This window comes from Notechis scutatus, chromosome 2 (genome assembly GCF_049901735.1).
Source record: "Notechis scutatus isolate UNSWTSFEM ecotype Mainland chromosome 2, rNotScu1.2, whole genome shotgun sequence".
NCBI classification, from domain to species: Eukaryota; Metazoa; Chordata; class Lepidosauria; order Squamata; family Elapidae; genus Notechis; species Notechis scutatus.
This window is the reverse complement of record NC_142010.1, coordinates 71,120,754-71,141,436: the sequence shown is the minus strand read 5'-3', so window position 1 is coordinate 71,141,436 and position 20,683 is coordinate 71,120,754. Positions and strand designations below refer to the sequence as shown.

Sequence of the window (20,683 nt, the reverse complement as noted above, 5' to 3'; positions counted from 1 at the left end):
ACAAACTTCTCTTTTGGGAAAAGGTTGAAGAGAAGGTGGTCTTCTACACATCAACTACAGAGGATTTTGGATGAAGTGGATTATCTGGACAATTTTCATTCAGAGTTCAGTGTGGGTTATGGGAATGAAATAATGTTGACAAAATATTAAATTACACCTGATGGGAGCAGGATGGTGATAATGAGACTATCCTCACTCTTCTTAACTTTTTAATAGCTTTCAATATCTTCAGTGATACCCTTCTGGACTTGCTTTGGGAGTTGGGGGAAGGCAGTACTTTGTTGTGCTCATTCTCCTCCTTCCTCCAGGATAGTTCCAGTCCTCCCCTGTTGATAGGGGAGAGAGATCTGTGGCACTTACCCATCTCTAGCTGAAGCTGACATTTGCATATTCAATGACTATATAATGACAATAATAGAGGTAAGCCTCTACTTCCATTTGGGGCAACTTGCATCTGTTACTTGTTTCATTGTTTATTTCAATAGCAACTGTGTTCACTGCATATGTATCCATTGCATGCTGACTCTTTTGGCTCTCAAGTTTATGAGTATAATTAAGAAGTTGCCATTTCTTAATGTAGTGATTGGTCGGATGGTTGTAGTTTATCTGGATTTGATGTACAAGGCCTGCAGTTCTTTCAGTTCTCAAATGTATATCTGTGTATCTTCTTATTATAAAAAGTATAATTCATGACAGTGTACAAGGTAATCTATAGAAATGTTATCAAAACTGAAAGCATTTTAATGCATGTTTTACTGAATCAAACTAACCCTTCATGCATGATACATGACCTTACATAATCATTCTATTATAGTAAATGAAATGTATGATTTATGATCTTTATGAAATCAATGGCTTTGCATATTTAGATTGTCACTGAATTGTGCTCAAAGCAAAAGTACTTTATAGTAGTGAAAGCAATAGAAAAAAAATGGAATGGGTTTGTTTCTAGAAAACCTGGGAATAGAACAGTCCACATATAACCAAGGTGCCAGTAGATTTTCTTTCAAAGCAGCAAATATTCAGACAAAAATTCTGCTCACAAGAAATGTCTAAGCCTTCTCTAAAAGGACAGGAAATGAAGCTATTAAAATTTAGAAACATTTCTCTAAGAATCTTAAAATGCCCACAAATTGCATCTGTTACAAATCGAATAGGCACCATCCTGGCATTTAGATCAAGAAAAGCAAAGCAAATGCACAAACCAGTTCTGGCCTTCAGAACCTGGCTTGGTTTTTTCACTTGCGTTTTTATGCACAAAGCAAATGCCACTTAAATACAAGGGCTTCCCCAAAGTTGTTGTTATTAACTACATTGCCCTTTGTGGGGTTTTCTCCCATTTTTGTAGCCACTGTGGGTAGAGAATTTCCTCCCTTCAAACAGTGACAATAAAATGATTACCTTGCCTCAGTTTAGCATAATTGTTCAGAAATGCTCATAGCATATTGCCAACTAAAAGTGGAAATTATTAGGTAGCTGTTCTTTGTTATAATAATGATCACTCCACAAATAAAAGCTCTTCTCCCAAAGGTACAGCAAGGCGCAAAATGCTAATTCTGAAGATTATGTGCCTGCTTTTATTAAATATTACTATGCCCTGTTCTATTTGAGGGTTTCACTGCTCTGATTGTTTTATGAGTGACATGTTAATGTCATTCCCATCTCGCTAGCAGCAGGCACACATTTTAGCTTTTGCAGAATTGATCAAAGGCTACGTGCTGTGGGAATTGCTGAGAAAACATGGACAAGCAGTAAAAATCTAACTGATTAATTGGTTTAAATTTCATTTCAGGGTGTTGACCTTTGGCTTGGGAGTCTAATACTACACTAAGAGGCAGGCCTAATTACGAGATTTCCAATTTGCTTCGCACAAAGGCGGAGAGAGAGGGAGGGAAATGAATACAAAAAATAATTATAGAGAGGTGGGGGGACTTCTTCTGCTTCTATATTTATTTAACTGCTAACGTTTTCTATGTGTGTGCATATGCTCACACGAATACACAAACACTTTTACTGGGGATGCCCCATCATCACCTGCTGGGAAACCAGAGTGGCTAATGATACAAATAAATTAAGAAGCTACTGGCAGTGTCAAACCTTGTGATTTGCCATATCGAAGAGACAGTGTTTCAAAGGCTGGCAGATAAAACACACCCTTCATTAGTAAGTAAACAATATACCTCCCAACTCCCAAAAGAAAAATCTATTTCATTGATATAAAACAAGGGAAAATGGTGCTTACTTGGTAGTTTATGGGTGGCCTTGGAAATAAGGGTTAATTGAACTCAGACGTTCAGACTTACTGAGCCGAATTAGTGACATGCAAAGCTATCAGTCGAGTTCTATCTTTGCTCTTTTTTTGGTTCAGAAAATCTGTGCTATGATTAATGTAGAGGTTGTGCAGGTCTGAAGATTGACCCATTTCCTAGCCCCTTCGGTATTTGTCATAAAAGACTGGGTTAGCTTCCATAGAGAAGGCGTTGTAGCTCTAGGTCCAAACAGAGTTAGGATGATGCACAAATATAGCCACTGGTTACAACTGAAATGGATAACTGCAGTCTACATTCACAGAATCCAGTAAACTGGGGAGAATAGGATGCTACCAAACTGGGAAGGAAGGGGGAAGCAACCAATTCTAATAAAAAAAGTTTGTTTATACTTAAACTGGAAAGTATTTGTCCAAATATTCTCAAGTAAACTAATTAAAATATCTATAAACCATTAATAATTCATTCTTCCATAGTAAGTAAGTCTTAGATTACATATGTACCAAATTTTACCTTCTGGTTTCTCTACCCTTTCTGCACTTTATGAAGGCTTAATGAAACAGAGTTATGTATAGGATATTCAGAGGTAGCTAGTTATAGGATGGTGCAACCAAAGGCTAAATAATGAGCTAAACAAGAAGCCTGGCTGCACAGCATAATTTTAATAATAATAATAATAATAATAATAATAATAATAATAACAACAACAACAACAACAACAACAACAACAACAACAGCAACAAAATAAAAAGACCTGCAAATAGAAATGGAATGGCAATAGAAAAAGAAAGAAAAGGTAGTACAATAGTAATAGGTGCCTTGGATGCAATCCTAAAACAGCTGAACACTATTTGATAAACCATCAGCATTGATAAAATCAGTTAATTGTAAAAAGGCAACTTTACTTGGAACAGTTTACGTCCTGTGACAATACCTTCAAACATCAACATCTTCCTATCCCAGCCAAATCCCAGTCTGAACATCTGGCTGACTACGTGATGAACTATAATAACACAATACTGCAGTATCAAATAGAAGCACCAACTCACTACAAGAAACAAATGAACTAATGTACAGCCAGGTGACAGTTATAACTGAATACCTTAGATGCAAAATGAACAAACAGGAAAAAAAGTCAAGCAGTGCCACAATGGAAGATCGGGTTGGAAAATAAGATCAGATACAAGAAATCTAGAAAAAAAGAAAAGAAGAGAAGTCCAAACAAGATCTGATCTAGAAATATCACCCAGAAAACAGGAAGATCAAGGAAGTAAATAACAGCTATAGCCAAGAAGATCAGCAGATACAAAGGTTGAATTGCATGCTATAGGCAGAATCTCTAATTTCAGTTGAATCAAAAATGTTTCTACCAAATGTAATAAGCCAGTCAACATCTGGCAAAGAAGTAACAGTACAGTTACAGTTCTGTGCAGAGCTATCGAACAACCCAAAGAAATATAATAAGAATGCAACTTTGATAAAGATGATGGGAAAAAAATGAAAAGATGCTGAAATGAAAGAACTTGTAATAACCGCAGAAACAGTGGAGAAAAGGGCAAGGAAGATCAATAATTGGTCACCACCAGATAAAGAAGAACTGCATGGTTTTTGATTGAAACTTCTGACTGGTCTACATTCACTCATTCCCAACAACATGCCGCAAGAATTGAAATGGAAGATTGGTTAAAATCTGGCAAAAATCTACCTGATAATGAAAGAGTCAACAAAAGGGACAGAGCTAGGCAACTGCAAGCCCATTACCTGCTTACCAACAATTTTCAAATTGCTAATTGGTGTGGTAGCTGATGCAGTCCAGCAGCCTCTAGCTCTTTTCACTTGAGCAGAAATGCAACTGGCCAAACAGCATCAAGGGAATTAACAAATGAGCAATTCTAGTCATTAGATAGATAGGAGGAATGGTAGAATGGACTCAAGCAGAATCAAAAACCCTGGATAGGAAGACAAGGCCCATGTAGAATATGTTGTAGTAATCAAAGTATGAAGCTCCCTCCAGCCCCCAATATAGGACGGTGTAGAACTGGTACACCAGATGAAGCTGGGCAAAAACCTTCCTAGACACATCTCATTGAGCAGGATCTGTGAGTCCAGGAAGACCTCCAAATTGTGCACTATTCTTGGATGGTGAAGTGCAACCCTAAGCTCAGAGTTGGAATAAACCCAGATTTTGGTGATCCAAACACCCATAGCCACTTGGCCTTGGTAGTTTTGAGTTGGAGATGATTCCTCCCCATCCAAACTCAAATATCCTGTAGGCCCTGGGAGAGAATCTCAACAGCCTCTCTTTGGATGGGTAGGAATAGTAGTAGAAAGATATAATTATTTTTATTTATTTTTATTTATTTATTTGATTTGCCAATTGTTTAAAAGATAATAAGTATAAGTGTATACATAGTTGTGAATACATGAAATGGGTACATATAAGAAAAATAAAAGAAGAATAAGAGAAACAATAGGACAGGGACGGTAGGCACGTTGGTGCGCTTATGCACGCCCCCTACAGACCTCTTAGGAAAGGGGTGAGGTCAATAGTAGACAGTCTAAGGTTAAAGTTTTTGGGGTTTGGGGAACATCAACAACTGAACTCTCGATAAGAGGATTTTGAAGATCCATTGTGAGTCTCACGTAGCATATTTTGTTATGTAAAGAAAATATGCTTCTGTTAAATAATTTAAAGAATGGTATCATTTCATATTTTGTACCCAGCTATCTTGTTAAAAACTTCATGTCTATCTAATAAAATAAGGATTTCTGTAAAACAACATAGAACTAGTATGTTCTGCAATGTGCAGGAATGACTGACATACTCACTATAATCATGGTGAAGACTCAGTTACAGTTAGTTTGATGATTGATCAGCTAGCTCAGGATGTTTAATGCTGACAGAAGTTTTTCAAGAATTATATTTGAGATCTTTTGCATCTAAAGCATCTGTTTTACTACTGAGCTACATATTCCAACAAAGAGGTCTCCATTCAGTGGTCTTCAGAAGTTGACCTCTCTCCACCTTATTCCATTCATTCTTGGCCTCTGGCAAAGGTGCAAGAATACAGCCTGGGAAGACTTCTTCTAAAGATGCAGGCAAATCTGACAACATATTGAATTATACACCCAACCTATGGACCCCTGAAGAATAAAAATATGCTAGCCTACTTTGTTTCTCAGCTCCAGAGAGCCAGATCAGTGTTCCTTCTTGGAGTTATCAGTGGGGAACAATATAGATTTTTTTTTTATTTGCACTTTCTTTTTTTAATCCAAACTTATACTGGAAAAATATTAATATTGTGCATATTCATTTGAGGAACTAGTCTTAAACAAATCTGTTATATAGAAGAGACATGGTAGGTAAATGACTTCATTATGACAATATAGGCTGCAAGAGCTGTGGTGGCGCAGTGATGAGAATGCAGTACTCACTGCTCAATCCTGGAGTTTGATTCTGAGCAGCTCAAGGTTGCTCAGCCTTCCATCCTTCTCAGGTTGGTAAAATGAGAACCCTGATTGTTGGGGACAATACGCTGACTCTGTAAACCAGAGGTCTCCAACCTTGGCAACTTTAAGACTTGTGGACTTCAACTCCCAGAATTCTCCAGCCAGCTCTTCTGGGAGTTGAAGTCCACAAGTCTTAAAGTTGCCAAGGTTGGAGACCTCTGCTGTAAACCACTTAGAAAGGGCTGTAAAGCACTGTGAAATGTTATATAAGTCTAAATGCTATTGCTATTGCTATTATTATTTTTCTACAGAATGAAAATAAATTCTGTGGCTTTACTGTTACCATCCCAAATAATATTTTAGTAAAAAATAATTCTATTTGTAAACAGCACATCAAAGCTCAGGGGAAAACAGTTCCTTTTTATGCCTTCCCCTAGTTAAGTGCTAAAATAAATACTTATTGATTTTTTTTTCTATGCCATTTTCTATGCCTGGAAGAAAGAAGAGAACATATTTTGTTACACTGCTTTTGACTTCACACTTGGAAGGCAGAGAAGATCACTCATTATATTTTCAAGTCAATTTGTCATATGCTGTTATCCCAGAAATGTAACATGAAAAAGGACTTTCTATTGGTGTAAGAGAGAGGATACCCTTTTAGAAAAATAAAGAAGAGGAGCTGAAAAAAAACCTGTAATTCATCTGATTCTTCAAATCATATGGAAGTTGACAGCATTGCAAATATATAAAGTGTTGGCACATATACCAACTGGCTAAGTTTGTACTTAGTGCAGGCTATGAAGAGACCTGTGTGATGGCAAGAAAAAAAAAACCAGGACTCCACTAGCATCTTTTCTGACTAACAAGTGTTATTTTAAAATCTTTTGTGAAACTGCAATGCAGTTGATCAAATGCACAGTGTAGCTAGGCAGAGGCAAGATTTACATTGTGGTGATGGTAAAGAAGGAGAGGAAAAGAGTTTGATTATGCAGGTGCATATTACCTGTGAGACATATTACAAGTATCTTATCAATCAACAATTCTAATGTGCTCAAAATCTACTATGTTGTTGAAATCTTCTGAAATTGCCTGTCCCGAACAGCATAATGTCTATACAGTATTTCAACTCTTCCAGCCTTCTGGAGAGATAGGGTACTTTTATTAGAAGTAGTTAACAAGTTTTAGTTTTTCACCATATCTTAGCCTTGTTTATTTTATTAAAGCGAAGTTCTGAATTGTCCCTAGAAATCAACTCCCAGGTCCCCCACAGGATGTTCATGATGAACAAATTTGGATTTTAATTTTGTATCTATCTTCATAGTTTTCTTTTCAGCAATCCAACCTATTACAGAAAATTCTATGGATACAATGGTAATAATGGTAGAATCATCATTATTTTACTTATGTTGATTAAATGCAAAAATATGGCCATGGATTGAGGGGCTAGGTCTGAGGAGAAGAAAAGCAAAGGATTCAAGGCCAAAGAAGGAGGCTCAAAATATAATACTTGATAAAATGGTTCCATTGCAAATGTCTAAATCCAAGGAAACTAATATTCTCAGACCTGAATGTCAGGAGTTATATACAGATACACATAATTAAACATAAAATACATATACACTGAGAAAAAGAAGGCTAAACTTCCCTGCCACCATAGCCATATATTTCTTTATTTGCTGCCCCCAGTTCACCTGTATTGCTTTGAAATAGTAATGTTTCTACATGTTTCTTCAGTAATTAAGAAGGAATGTCAGATTTTCTATAGTAATACCTAGTTATTTTTATAGTGTACAACTGATAATAGAGTGCAATTATTTTATTTCAGAATGTGAACATAGTTTTCCAAGCATGCTAGCCAATATTTTATGGCTACATAGTTGTATTTTTTCTATAACAAACTAGACCACCTACTAAATCATTTTGGTCAAATTTGAAATAAAACTCTCCTTTCTAGATACACATTAGCCATTTTGTATAACGTGTCAGGTTTGGTTATATAACAGGATTTCATTGACAGTAGGAAGATACTGTGCTTCCATTATGAGTAGAACTTAGTTTATAGGCTAAAACTTTCTGTTGTAGACTGCATGTAAAAAATAACAATAGTTTAACAAACATTTGATTATACTGTTTGTATTAACCAGTTTAATTGTTCGATCATGTGGGAAACAAGTTCCACCTTCCCACCCCACATACTTAAGGTTTTTCTTCTGAACCCTATTTTTTTTTATCAGTTCACTTTTTTTCTGAAGCTGCACAAACCAGCCAATCTTTTAAAAAAGGACAGGAAATCTTTAAAAATGAATGCTATATATATTGTATGTATGTATGTATAAGGAAATTGTTGAGGAAGAAGGAACTGTAATTTGCTTTCCACAAATAAAAATTCAAGTTTTAAGAGCTCTATTTAGATTCTTCCTTTAAATAAAGGAACCTTTTAAAGGAAGTTTTCAGAGCCTGGAAATCATAAAGTCAAATAACTACTAGAAAATCTGGAATGTTAATATTGGCCTATGTTGTTTTTTAAACAAGGGCTGAATTTATATGCATCATAATCCAGATGACCAAAGAGGAATCACCCCGATAGGATTAAACCTTTGTATTGAACCTACCCGTCTGTTCAAGTTTTACTTACTGGTCAAAATATAAATTTGCTGCCTCTGTATATTCTTTAGCACGAGTAACAGCAGCATTTTACAGACAAACATAGAACAAGCACACACATACCTACACAGCTTTAAACACTTCTTAGTAATGTGTAATATAAGTAGCTTGAAGTTTACTGCCACTGAAGCATGCTAAATTTAATATTCATCTGAAGCACGAAGTATATAGTCTCTAAATTTGAACGACCACAACAAGAAGATGTTTGTCGTTGTTCAGGGACTTGTTCAATTCATTAAACCTTAATACCACAATAAATTCACAAATAAAGGTATGATGGCATATGAAGTGGGGAGTCTTTGAAAACTAAGCTAGAATGTCAGATGCAATTTTAGTTCCCAAATAGGCTGTTAAATATTCTGGATTAGTTTAGAAAGGATAATAATAAAAATGGTTATTTCTGCCTCACTTTGGCTGCAGGCTGGAGCAACAAGAGAAGGAGAAAAATCAAGAAAATGAATCCTGCTCTGTAGAAAAAAAGAGAAAAAGTTCTAGCATCACTCTGTCCAGCTGGGATGACCATTGCATATCATAGGCCAGTAAACAGGATAGTAATCATCTAAAATGCAGTTTGGGCATACTCAATATACATCAATGGAAGGGCCCCATTGAATAAAAAGCCTTCCGTTACTAGAATAGGAAGACAGATGGTCCAGCTGTCCCTTAAGGATGAAGATGAGGGCTTAAAGGTTAATAGATGGAATCCTGAAATGAATATATGTTTCAATCGGAGAAAAAGGTCAAGAAAAAAACAAAACAAAACAAACAAGCAAAACAACCTCAACAACCACTAACCTAGCTGGGTACTTGGGGGATTAGCTTTTGGGATAGGAGTAACATGGTTCTGCATCAACTTTGCCAGACCTTGAAAATAAACGAGCAATCATTCTCACTTTTGCAGTGCACAAACATACACCAATCAGAAAACTGAAAAGAAGGGTGGAGAGGATTGCCTTCCCACCGCACCAAGTCATTTTATGTTCTAAGGGTAGGATTTCGTTGGAAATGGGTAGACTAACTTCAACTCCTGGAGAGAAAAAATAGACCCATAAATTAAATGTGAAAAGAAGAGCTTTCCTATACTCCAAGGCAAGGTTCTGCAAGTTTTAAGTCAGTAAAATTGAAGTTTGAATGACATTCACTAGGATATAATTCCATTGAACAGGGAGGGATATTAATTCTGAATTAACAAATTATTTTTTCTACTACAGATAGATAGATAGATAGATAGATAGATAGATAGATAGATAGATAGATAGATAGATAGATAGATAGACAGACAAACAACAAACAAATCAATAAATCATGCTAGAGAAATCACAACTCTTTAGGTTCTAGTAGAGCTCCACAAAAAGACTTAGGGAGTTATATTCCAGGAAAAAATATAAATATTCCCAGCAGTTGAGTCATTGTTTTAGAATTTGTTCCAATGCTTAGTGACTTAGTAATTTATATTTAGAAAAGTGTGATTAATAATCGATGTATATCAACTTTATTTTTGCTGCTGCTGAAACACAACTCCACATCTTCTTCATTTTCCTCTTAGTGGTAGTAGCCAGGATAGTAAAACCCTTGACAAAATAAACACATCACAGTGTCGTATCACCATGCCAAACACCTGCTACCAAGCACACCCTTAATCCTTTTTTTTGTTAGACTTTGGGATTGAAATGGATAACAAAAGATTTCTAGTCTTAATTCCACTTTGAATTTTAATATTGGGAACGATCAATGATGACCACATTGAGAATAACTACATTTAACTTTAAACAGTTGCCACAATTTGTAGAAGGCAGAGAAAAGCAGGAAGAAGAAGAAAACACTGGCCTGGTCCTTAAAAAAAACAACACCCCCAACCCTATTTAAACTGCTTTTCAGTTATCAGCTTGACAAGGCCACTTGAATATATTTGGAGGTATTAGCATAAATACGCGGCAGTGAGTTCACAATGGTTGCTAGCGCTAATGGTACATAAAGTAATTTAGTCACTTCTCTTAGGCTCCTGTCAGAATGATGAGAATCTCCTCTTTGCATTGTTGCATATTAGATCATTAGATAATAAAGTGTTAGAGCATGCAAACTGACAGGGTTTCTTGCCCTGTAATTTTGAGACTATAGCATTACACTATGCCCTATTGTGTGCTAGGCTTTACATTCTAATAAATACAATCCCAAGATGGAAGATTAGCTTCAAGCAATGCTAAAACCAGTGGTGGGATTCAAATTTTTACTACTGGTTCTGTGGGCGTGGCTTGGTGAGCGTGGCAGGGGAAGGATACTGTAAAATCTCCAGTCAGAGGTGGCATTTGCAGGTTCTCCGAACTACTCAAAATTTCTGCTACCAGTTCTCCAGAACTGGTCAGAACCTGCTGAATAACACCTCTGGCTAAAACCCTACTGGATAACCTTTGCAAATGTCCGTAAGGACATCTGGCTCCATCCAAACAGCATTCTACCTAGACATCATTGCTACATTATTGATTGTAACTAAATAGATAGGGGAAACATAAGATTTGCACTATTGTCACAGATAGAGAACCCTTTTTATTTCATAGTAGTTCAGCAAGGTTATTTGTTCTTTATGTTCTAATTTTCCCCAGCTTATTTAGCGCTCTCTCTCTCCCTCCCTCTCCCTCTCCCTCTCCCTCCCCCCCCCACACACACATATGTTTTCTTAAGTTTTTGCGGGTTTCTATATGTATGGTATTCAGCTTTGTTTGGGTATTTTCCCATGTCATTATAGTTGTGCTTTTAAAGTTGTAGCGACGTTTTGGCAGAATCTCATCCGCCATCATCAGGCTTCTGTATTGTGTTCGTCTGTGAGTCAGACTTTCATAGCCATTTCTGTTTTAAATTTGGTGCTAGCCTATTGCTGTGTTAGAATGGTTTTTTCTTCATCCTGATTGGTTGGGAGTCTTGGTCTGTGTTTATTGGTCTTGGAGTTTGCTGTGTTCTGCTTGATTGGTGTTTCTAATATCTTCTGTCTGTTTTGTAGTGTTTTTTGTCTTGGTTGGCTGGCAACATTGTGTTTCCTGGAGACCTAGAAGATGAACAGACCTATGGAACAGCTGTCCTGCCCTACATAAGAGGTACTACAGAGAAAAACAGTAAGATACTATACAGGCATCACATCAAGACTGCCTTCAAAACAGACAGAAAAATAGCAGCCATCCTAAGAAACCCCAAAGATAAAATTGACCCGGAAAACCAAGGCATATATGAAGTCCCCTGTGCATCATGCCCTGCCACATACATGGGACAGACCAATAGAAGACTAAGTACCCGCCTAGATGAACACAAAAATGCAGTAAAAAAGCTGGAACACACTTCCTCACTAGTCCAACACATGAAAGCCACAGGTCATAGCATCGACTTCAATGGCACCAAAACCCTAGCCACTATAGAAAACCCCAGCTACAAAATTATCAGAGAAGCCATAGAGATTGAAAAAAGACCTGAAAGCATGAATAGAAGAGATGACTCCACCAGACTGTCAATTATCTGGAAGCCTGCACTCTCAAACAAAAAAATCTCCACACCACAAGCCAGCCAAACACCTGGGCACAGACAGACTCCCCCTGATACCTCCAGCTCAAACACACCCCAACCAGGCACTCAGATGAAACCTAGGTTCCTAATAAATGATAGCCATCCATTTACTCGGAGCCAAGCTGCACTAAAAGCCTCCAACACAGGAAACACAATGTTGCCAGCCAATCATGACAAAAAAAGCTACAAAACAGACAGAAGATATTAGACACACCAATCAAGCAGAACACAGCAAACTCAAAGACCAATAAACACAGACCAAGACTCCCAACCAATCAGGATGAAGAAAAAAACATTCTGGCACAGCGTAGGCTAGCCCCAAATTTAAAACAGCTATGAAAGTCTGACTCACAGACGAACAGAATACAGAAGCCTGATGATGGCAGATGAGATTCTGCCGAAACATTGCTACAACTTTAAAAGCACAACTATAATGACGTGGGAAAATACCCGAACATAGCTGAATGCCATACACACACACACACACACACACACATACACACACACACACACACACACATATATATATACACACACACACACACACACATATATATATACATACACACACACACACACACACACACAGACACATATAAATTTATACCTCTTTATTATTTTTATAAATAACTCAAATCAACAAACATACCTAATAGTCCTTCCTCCTCTTGTTTTCCATCTGTGCTGAGTGAAGGATTCACACAAATGGTTTTTTTCCCCCCCCAAAGAATCAACCCTGCTAGTTTTAGAGCTGTAATTATATAGCTATATAAACTATATATACTTTTATAACCTTATTTGTTGTTTCAATTAATTTGGTTGAGAAAAAAAGACCATGTAAAATGATGAAATTCTTGTTTGTAAAATTTATTGGCTGCTGATTTTACCACATGACGATGATGATGATGATGATGATGATGACGACTATAACGTCATTTGTTTAAAAGCTAGTTTGAAATTTTGGTTAACTTTGAATCAAATAAAGTCCTTTGGATAACATCATGTTTCTTTGAATCTACACATTCTGTTTGTTATAATCTTTATTTCAGAAGAACAGTAAGAATAACTGCTTCAAGTATCTTTGCAAGATTTGTTCCAGAAAAGAATGAACCTAAATTTTCCAACATGTCCACAATTACCAAATGAGAAAACCACCAAAAATCTGTCTGGGAGTTGTGAATAAACCAGTCTAGAATGACATAATCAAAGTACATACTGCATCACAGCAAGTAATCATTGCAGATAAGAACTGCTTTCCTGCATAATTGTCATAATATTATCAAGAGATACCTTACAGCATCAGATTTACAACTGTCTCTACACTCACTTTCCAGAGCTACATCTTAAATATATATTTTTCAAAGATAAAAATAGCACTTGTAATAATATCCATGAGAATTATTATTTTTTTGGTTGTAATCCTATATTCATGTACTCATAAATAAACTTCAGTGAATTCAGTAAGAACTTCTGATTAAAAATATAGAGATAGTATACTAAAAGGCCAATTGGCCAATTTTATTAATTCTATTAATATTTTTTCAGATAAAACATTACAGTAGTTAGAAATGTTCAAAGGCATCAAATGAACAGAGAAACATTTAAAAAAAACCAACCAATTTGAATATTTAATATAATTTGTATAACTTTCTATCGGGGCATGGTATTTGGTACATTCTATATTCATATATTTGGTTGTATTGGTTTTTTAAGTTTTTCAGTAAAGTTGTTTGCACGTTTGATACACATGCACAGACATGCACATACACATCCGATGTCCACTCTAATGTGCAAAAGGAAAATAAGGATGCAATGATAAAAGGCAACTGCCAGTAAGGAGAATCATATATTATTAAGAAAATTCACTACATATGTGGAAAATGAAGAATGCCAATTGCAAATAGAACCTACAAAAAATAGAGGCTCTTTTATATGTATGCTTTGCAGGAAGAGCAGCATGGGTATGATGCCCATTCATCTAGTATCTCCTAACTTCTAAATGGCCTATAGCAAACTCCTTTTTATTTTACTATTATGATTGGCACCTTTAAGCCAGTGGTGACTTCTAGCAACCGTCTGGAAAAATCTGTGAGGTTTTCTTGGCAGTGGTTTGCTATTACTTGCTTTCTAGGGGTGAATGAGAATGACTGGCCTCAGGTCGCCCAACTGACCATGTGCCTAAGGCAAGACTAAAGCTCACAGTCTCCTGGTTTCTAAACTGGTGCCTTAACCACTACACCAAACTACCTTTCCAGTAAACTCAAATTCTATACTTAAATCATGGATCAGTTCTCATTTCAAATGTTCCATTTTGCCCTTACAAAAATATTTCATTAAAATATTCTATGACCCATTTAAAACATTGGCAGCAGCATGGAAGTGACTTTTAAACACAGTTTTGGAGATAAGCAAAATATATATTCTTCATTTAACCTTTCTTCTTTCATTCTTCACCCTTTTCATTCTTCACCCTTTTCCTTCAAATTCTTTATGAGCTAGGGTTTGTGATTTAGAGACGTTCTCTTTTAAAACTTACACCCTAGAAATCCATATTGATTGAATATATTGGTCTTTTCATCCCAATGTATACAATTTTGAAACGCAAAAAAAACCAGACTATTTTACTACAAATCACCGGTTTACTTTCTTTGTACCAAATAGAGCTGCTTACATGAGCATCTGCCAGTTATTATTTTGAAACATAAAAACTGAGCACTGACCAATGTATTTATTAAGGCATGCCTATAAGGAAAATTCATGGAGTACAATCTTGATTACAGTGAAATTAATGAAAGTTTTCCCTTTTTTTGAGCAATATGTGATAACTGGATTGAAAACAGAAAATTAATTCCAAACTTTAAAGCAATATAGCTTAGTTAAAAATTAATTTACTGTTATGTTATAAAATTAACAGAAACTATTATACTGTGTTAATTATACACTTGTATAGAATAATCTATATAAATGATTATTCCTAGAAAAGTTGACATTACATTAATTCATTTCTAGTCCATAATATTTTTATTTATTTATTTATTAAACAAATTTGTATAGCCAACTAACATATATATAGGTGACTTTACGTTATTGTAGCCCCTTTTCTACCCATAGTTATTGTGTAAAGTGTATAGTAATAGATCTTCATGGGAATTTTTTGCTTCAATAAATTTTATAAACAATCAAATAGGAAGACAACAAGAAGGAAATCTGTCTTCCCAATATTATAGCAAAGTTCCTGAATTTTGATCCTTTCACAGTTTTGAAAAGCTTTCCCTGGAACTACATGACTGTTGCTTAAATACAGGGCAGCAATACCTTAGAAAGGCATAAGAAGATGTAGCCTGATTTTATGGGAACAGGATGAATTCACAGGCCTTCCATTCCAGCCCATCGGAAGATAACAAGATCATTAAAAATGTAATTTATGTGGGCCAAAAGCTCATCTACCATGTTGTGCATGCATAAAATATGTCCAAAATTGTGGATAGGCAAAATCTTTTCCTGCAGATATTTCTTCAGAAAGAAAGCCTAATTATTTTTGCATTTCTTTCTCCCTAGAAAAACTAGACATAGGATTGCTGCCTTAGCTTACTCTAGCAGATTTAGAATGTGTTTCTAGTAAAACAAAAAGAAACACAAATGTCAAATCAAAGTGACTTCATCATACACATGACTTCTTTTTCTTACCAGATTTTAATCCCTGCCACCATTTGCTTTCCATTGAAGTCAAATAATTTTAATTTGGGGTAAAACTGGAAATGGCGACCAAGGCCAATAGGGTTCCCTCCGTACTCCCCTGACAGAACCAATACAGAGTAGCAGATCTGATTATCCCCATGGTAGAGATGGCCATGTATAACTCTTTCCTCCAATACCCAGGGCTACTCTGCCTGGTATTTTTTTTACTCTGAGATCAAATAAATTTCTTCAACAGAGGCGCCAACATGGCCCTCATGGCCCTCAGGAGCAGAGCAATGCACGTGCAATAAAGGAAGGATGGTGAACCTCAGCTGGCTAACTCTTACCTGCCCTAAGACATCAACTCATTAAAGTAAATGTACCTTATAACAATAGCACTGAGACTTATATATTGCTTCACAGTGCTTTACAGATCTCTCTAAGCGGTTTAGAGAGTTAGCATATTGCCGCCAACAATCTGGGTCCTCATTTTACCCACCTTGGAAAGATGGAAGGCTGAGTCAACCTTGAGTCTGATGAGATTTGAATTGCCAAATTGCAGGCAGCTGGCAGTCAGCAGAAGTAACCTGCAGTACTGGATTCTAATCACTGTGCCACCATAGCTGTTGATCTAGAAATGACTCTAATGATGATTGAATTTCTCGTATGTACTTTTTCTTTTAAAAACTTTTTTAACATGACTGTGTTTCACATGGTTATTGTTTTATACTTTTTTTACTGTATGCTGCCCAGATTTATTTCTTGTGAGATGAGTGGCCATAAAAGTAAAAGGTAAAGCAGTGCCTGCAGATTTTACTCTGTTAGTCGTTGCTTCTATGGGAGACTATGCTAATGTCCATTTCAAGACCATTGAACCAGTGCTGTCCTAAGACATATCTGTCGTCACGTGGCCAGCAAGACATCATGGAGTGCTGTTACCTTCCCATTGAAATGGAAACTATTTATCTACTTGCTTTCAAACTGCTAGGTTGGAAGGAACTAGGACAAAGATGGTTGATCACCCCATCACGTGGCACTCGGGTCTCCAACCTGTGTTGCTGGCTTTCCAGCCGACAAGCCCAGCATCTTAACTGTTGAGCCACCACGCCATCAAATGTGACAAATAAAAATAATTTCAGAATTTTGCATAGTTTTAAAAAGTAATGCTTTAATCCCAATAGTAAAATATGATTGTGGAATTACAAAATTACAATTTAGAGCAGGTAGCTTTATGCTAAGGGTGAAAGCAGGTTTCCAATCTGAAGAAATTCTGGCCTATCCTTCTAATTGGCAGGTACAGGAAATCCCCGGGTTAAGAAAACTCTGGTTTAAACAGGACCCATAATTAAGAATAGAGCTATTGTAGCAAGATTCAAGTTAGTTAAATGCAGTGATTCAAGTTAAATGCACAGTGGTTCAAGTTCATTATACAATAGTACTTATGTAGTATTATGTAATAACACTGGTCCAGTTTACAAACAAATTTGACTTTAAGGACAGATCTTGGGAATGGAACTTGTTCTTAAACCGGCGACTACCTGTACTCACTGAGTCCTCTCGAGAAAAAAACCTGTATCCTATTTTTTTAACAAAAAAAAAAAAAAGAAGGGGAAGATTTGGTTTGTATAAGAAACTCCAAGGATGAATTAATAGATATTCTCTGCATACTTCGTTTCCTTCTAATTAATAAAATAACAGCTTGAACATTCCTTAGTAAATCAGCCAAAAATTATGACAGTGGTTTGTTTATTAAATTAGGCTGCTGGCAAGGATGGAAAAAATCTATAGTATGAATTATTGCATAAAATGTCTCATGGTCTACATAAAAGTTAAAGCTAAATAAATACAGATGTAAACTATGTTTATATAATATGAAACACTGCTGAGCTAAGAATTTTAGGTTGGAAAGTGCAAACTTGTGGATCTGATACATTATGCATTTACCACATGACCAAATTTATTATGTAAGCAGCTCCTATAACATAAAGAGAGCTGTTTTACATACATGCAAAGTAAAATGATAAGATATAATAGTAGGGCAGCCTGATAATGTGGAAAGAGGTTGTGTTTTTTCCATCAATGATTCCTACAATGATGACAGTTCATATTTTCATGCTGCACGGTTTTTCAACATGGTATTAGTTTCCTAGAATAAATTTCAGATACGCTAAGTGATAAATATTGTTAGCATTGGTATAAACTATTTATATGTGCATATTAATACTAATTGGAATTGTGGGAGATTAATATCCTATTTGTTGCAGTCTGAACATGCCCTGGCTGGACCTGTTCATGTGGCTTCTCTGAAACACAATCTCTTTAGCCAAATGATATAGACAGAAGGAGGAGTGGCCTTAAGGGGCAAGAGGAAGAGCCGCCTCTAAGATAACAGCCAGATAAAAGAAGATTAAGTCTGGGATAGGAATGTAATCTAATAAAGTGACTTAGTCAAGCCCCTCCTGGTTCTCATGAATATAAAAGAGGGAGGGGAGGTACATTAAGACTTACAAGTCTTTCTTACTTTAGTTTTACAGTAAAAGCAATATGGACCGAATGCACAAGGTAAAATTCATACCCAGAAATTCTTTGAGGATGGGTGAAGGAGGCCATCAGTAGTGGTAAAAACATCACTTTTTAAACTCTGCCAGCTCAGCCAGCTACAGCATAAGTCTATTCCTCCTTTTTTCACATCTGTTTAATTTTTAATTTATCTATTCATTTTTTTTCATCAGTGAGAGAAACAAGCATTATGCCTGCTCCAGGACTGGTATAGTTTTTCCTTCTTACTAGGAAGGTGGAAGAGACACTGAGGGAACAAGATGCCTTTGTATTATCTAAATCATGGGTGGGCAACCAGTACCTCAGTCTAATTTCATACAGTCTTTGGCCTAATTTCAAAAGCTCTCTGTAAGCAATCACTTCATACTTCTGGCAAGAGAAATCTGTCCTGGTCAGTTACAGAGAAACAAAGTGTTAAAGAAAATGACAGGGGAGGAGAGTGTGAGCAAATAAGTGCCCCGTACACATTTGGCTCTGGGTCTACCTACTGTTTGCTTCCATTCTACCCATCAGTGACAATGCACTCTATGTTTACTTAGCCTTCACCTTCACCACAAGGAACCACCCATCCTCTACTCTCAATTCTTGATCTCTTATTTGGCCCATAAAAAAAGAGGAGATGGAAGCAGTAGTCATTATACATCTCCCCTGACAAAGCTTTTCACCACTACACTAGTGAAACTTTGCTTTGATAAACAGCATTTCCACAAAAGCCCCCAGTCTGCTGATGGGTTTCAGGACTGCAGTTTTTACCGTCATTTTTAAAAGTAGAGTGTGCAAGCCTCATGCTACAGATAATCTTCTAGTAAGATACATTCAGCATCCTCTTTGCTTCTTTTAAAGGTTATATTCAGATTCCTCTTGACTTCATTTTCCAGGGAGACCTTGAGAAAGATGTGCGCCACTAATGTACTGTTGTTGCATAGTTTCAGTTTTTAGCCACTATGTTAACACTGTGTTCGTTTTATCTGTTTACCAATTTAGAGGGTTTTTTTTTTAAGGAGAAAGATGAAAACCAAACAATTTAACAAAATAAATAAATAGGATTTCTCCATGTTAAAGTTGCGAAAATGATTTATCAATGAATACTTTGTAAGACTGCATTTCTAAGTCTTAAAAAAACGTTCAGAAAAACAATTGCAAGAAAATATTCAAAGATTCAGATTTATTTCATTCATGTAAACATGTTGTCATTGAAAGATAGCTCGTTGGACCCTAACTCAGTTGCTGACTCAGCCATCAATAAGTTATTCTTGAAATTGGAATATGGTGCAGGAGTGAGGATAGTATTGTTTCATAATCATCCTGTAAGCCATAAGTAAGGAACATGTGGCCATCTAAACAATGAACTCCAACACCCAGCATTCTTCCCTTTACAGGCTATGTTGATTGGGACTCCTATTCTTACAGCTTCTAGAGGGCAAAGATTCACTTTCTTACTCCAGATATGCATTATAAGATCCAGAATACTTGTTAACATTACTGCTTCTTGAAATTGAAAAAGAGGTAATGTAGCATGATTATTTTATAGTCACTGATCCAATGTATAAACACATTTGCAGAGAGTCTCTCACTTTCTTATATACTTCCTAGAACTGGAAATGTTTAGGAACATTATGCACATAACAAAAAGCAATATTTGTGAATAATATCCATAAAAGAATTTTCTATAGCACTGTTTCTAAACCTTGGCAACTTGTCTGGGAACTCTGGGAAATGAAGTCAGGGGTGGGATGCTACCGGTTCTTCCCGGCTCTATAGAACTGGTAGCTCTGAAGAGCAGCAGACACTGAATCGGTTCTGTGTTTGCTGATGTTTGGCCCACCCGCCAGCCCGGGCTCTTACTTGTCCTTTATTTCCTGCTTTTTCAATCTCAGCTGCTTTGCATGGCACAGCTGAGGTTGAAAAAGCAGGAAAACAAGAGGCTTTTCAAATGCTGCGCACTTGCGTGCTGCGCTCTTCAGCTGTCTGGGCAAAACATAGTCACCGAACCGGTTGAATCCCATCCCTGGATGAAGTCCACACATCTTCAAGCTGCCAGGGTAGAGAAACACTTTTTTTTTTACAGAAACTGGTCTTGGCTACTTCAGATTTACAAAAAAATAAACAATTGTGTGATTGTAAGAACTCTACCATAATAAGATTGAGCCCTACTTCGATGTATAAACTGGATTTGTAGGATCTTTCAAATAGGTTGAAATTTTGGTGCTGGTTTTCAGCAATATTTTTAAAAATATTTTGCACCAATGTTGAGCATGGGAAGAAAATAGAGGGAAAGAAAGCCCAAGGACCCCATAGTGAAAGAAGAAATGGCAACCAACAAAAAATGCCTACCATGTTCCAGATAAGAAGGCGTACCTTCCGAAGGATCAAGCCTTCGAGCCCTCCGCCCATGTTTGGAGTTATTGTGCACAAACATATTATCCGACACTGCCAAGACGTGGCCATCCACATTGACTGTTGTAGATACCACAACCTGCAAGTGGAACAGCAATACAAGGAAACACTTTAATGCA

The 20,683-nt window shown here is 36.5% G+C and overlaps 1 protein-coding gene across 8 annotated transcripts in view; it reads right to left on the bottom strand.

Moving 5' to 3' along the window:
• The window catches only part of EBF1 (EBF transcription factor 1), a 390,212-nt gene that overhangs the window by 78,176 nt on the left and 291,353 nt on the right, over positions 1 to 20,683 (bottom strand). For 4 of the 8 annotated variants that reach the window (XM_026682156.2, XM_026682157.2, XM_026682153.2 and 1 more), the window contains exon 8: positions 20,502 to 20,643. In XM_026682156.2, the coding sequence (XP_026537941.1) occupies positions 20,502 to 20,643 (142 nt within the window). The remainder of the gene's footprint in view (positions 1 to 20,501; positions 20,644 to 20,683) is intronic. The other 4 variants (XM_087955087.1, XM_026682158.2, XM_087955085.1 and 1 more) reach the window with 1 other exon arrangement.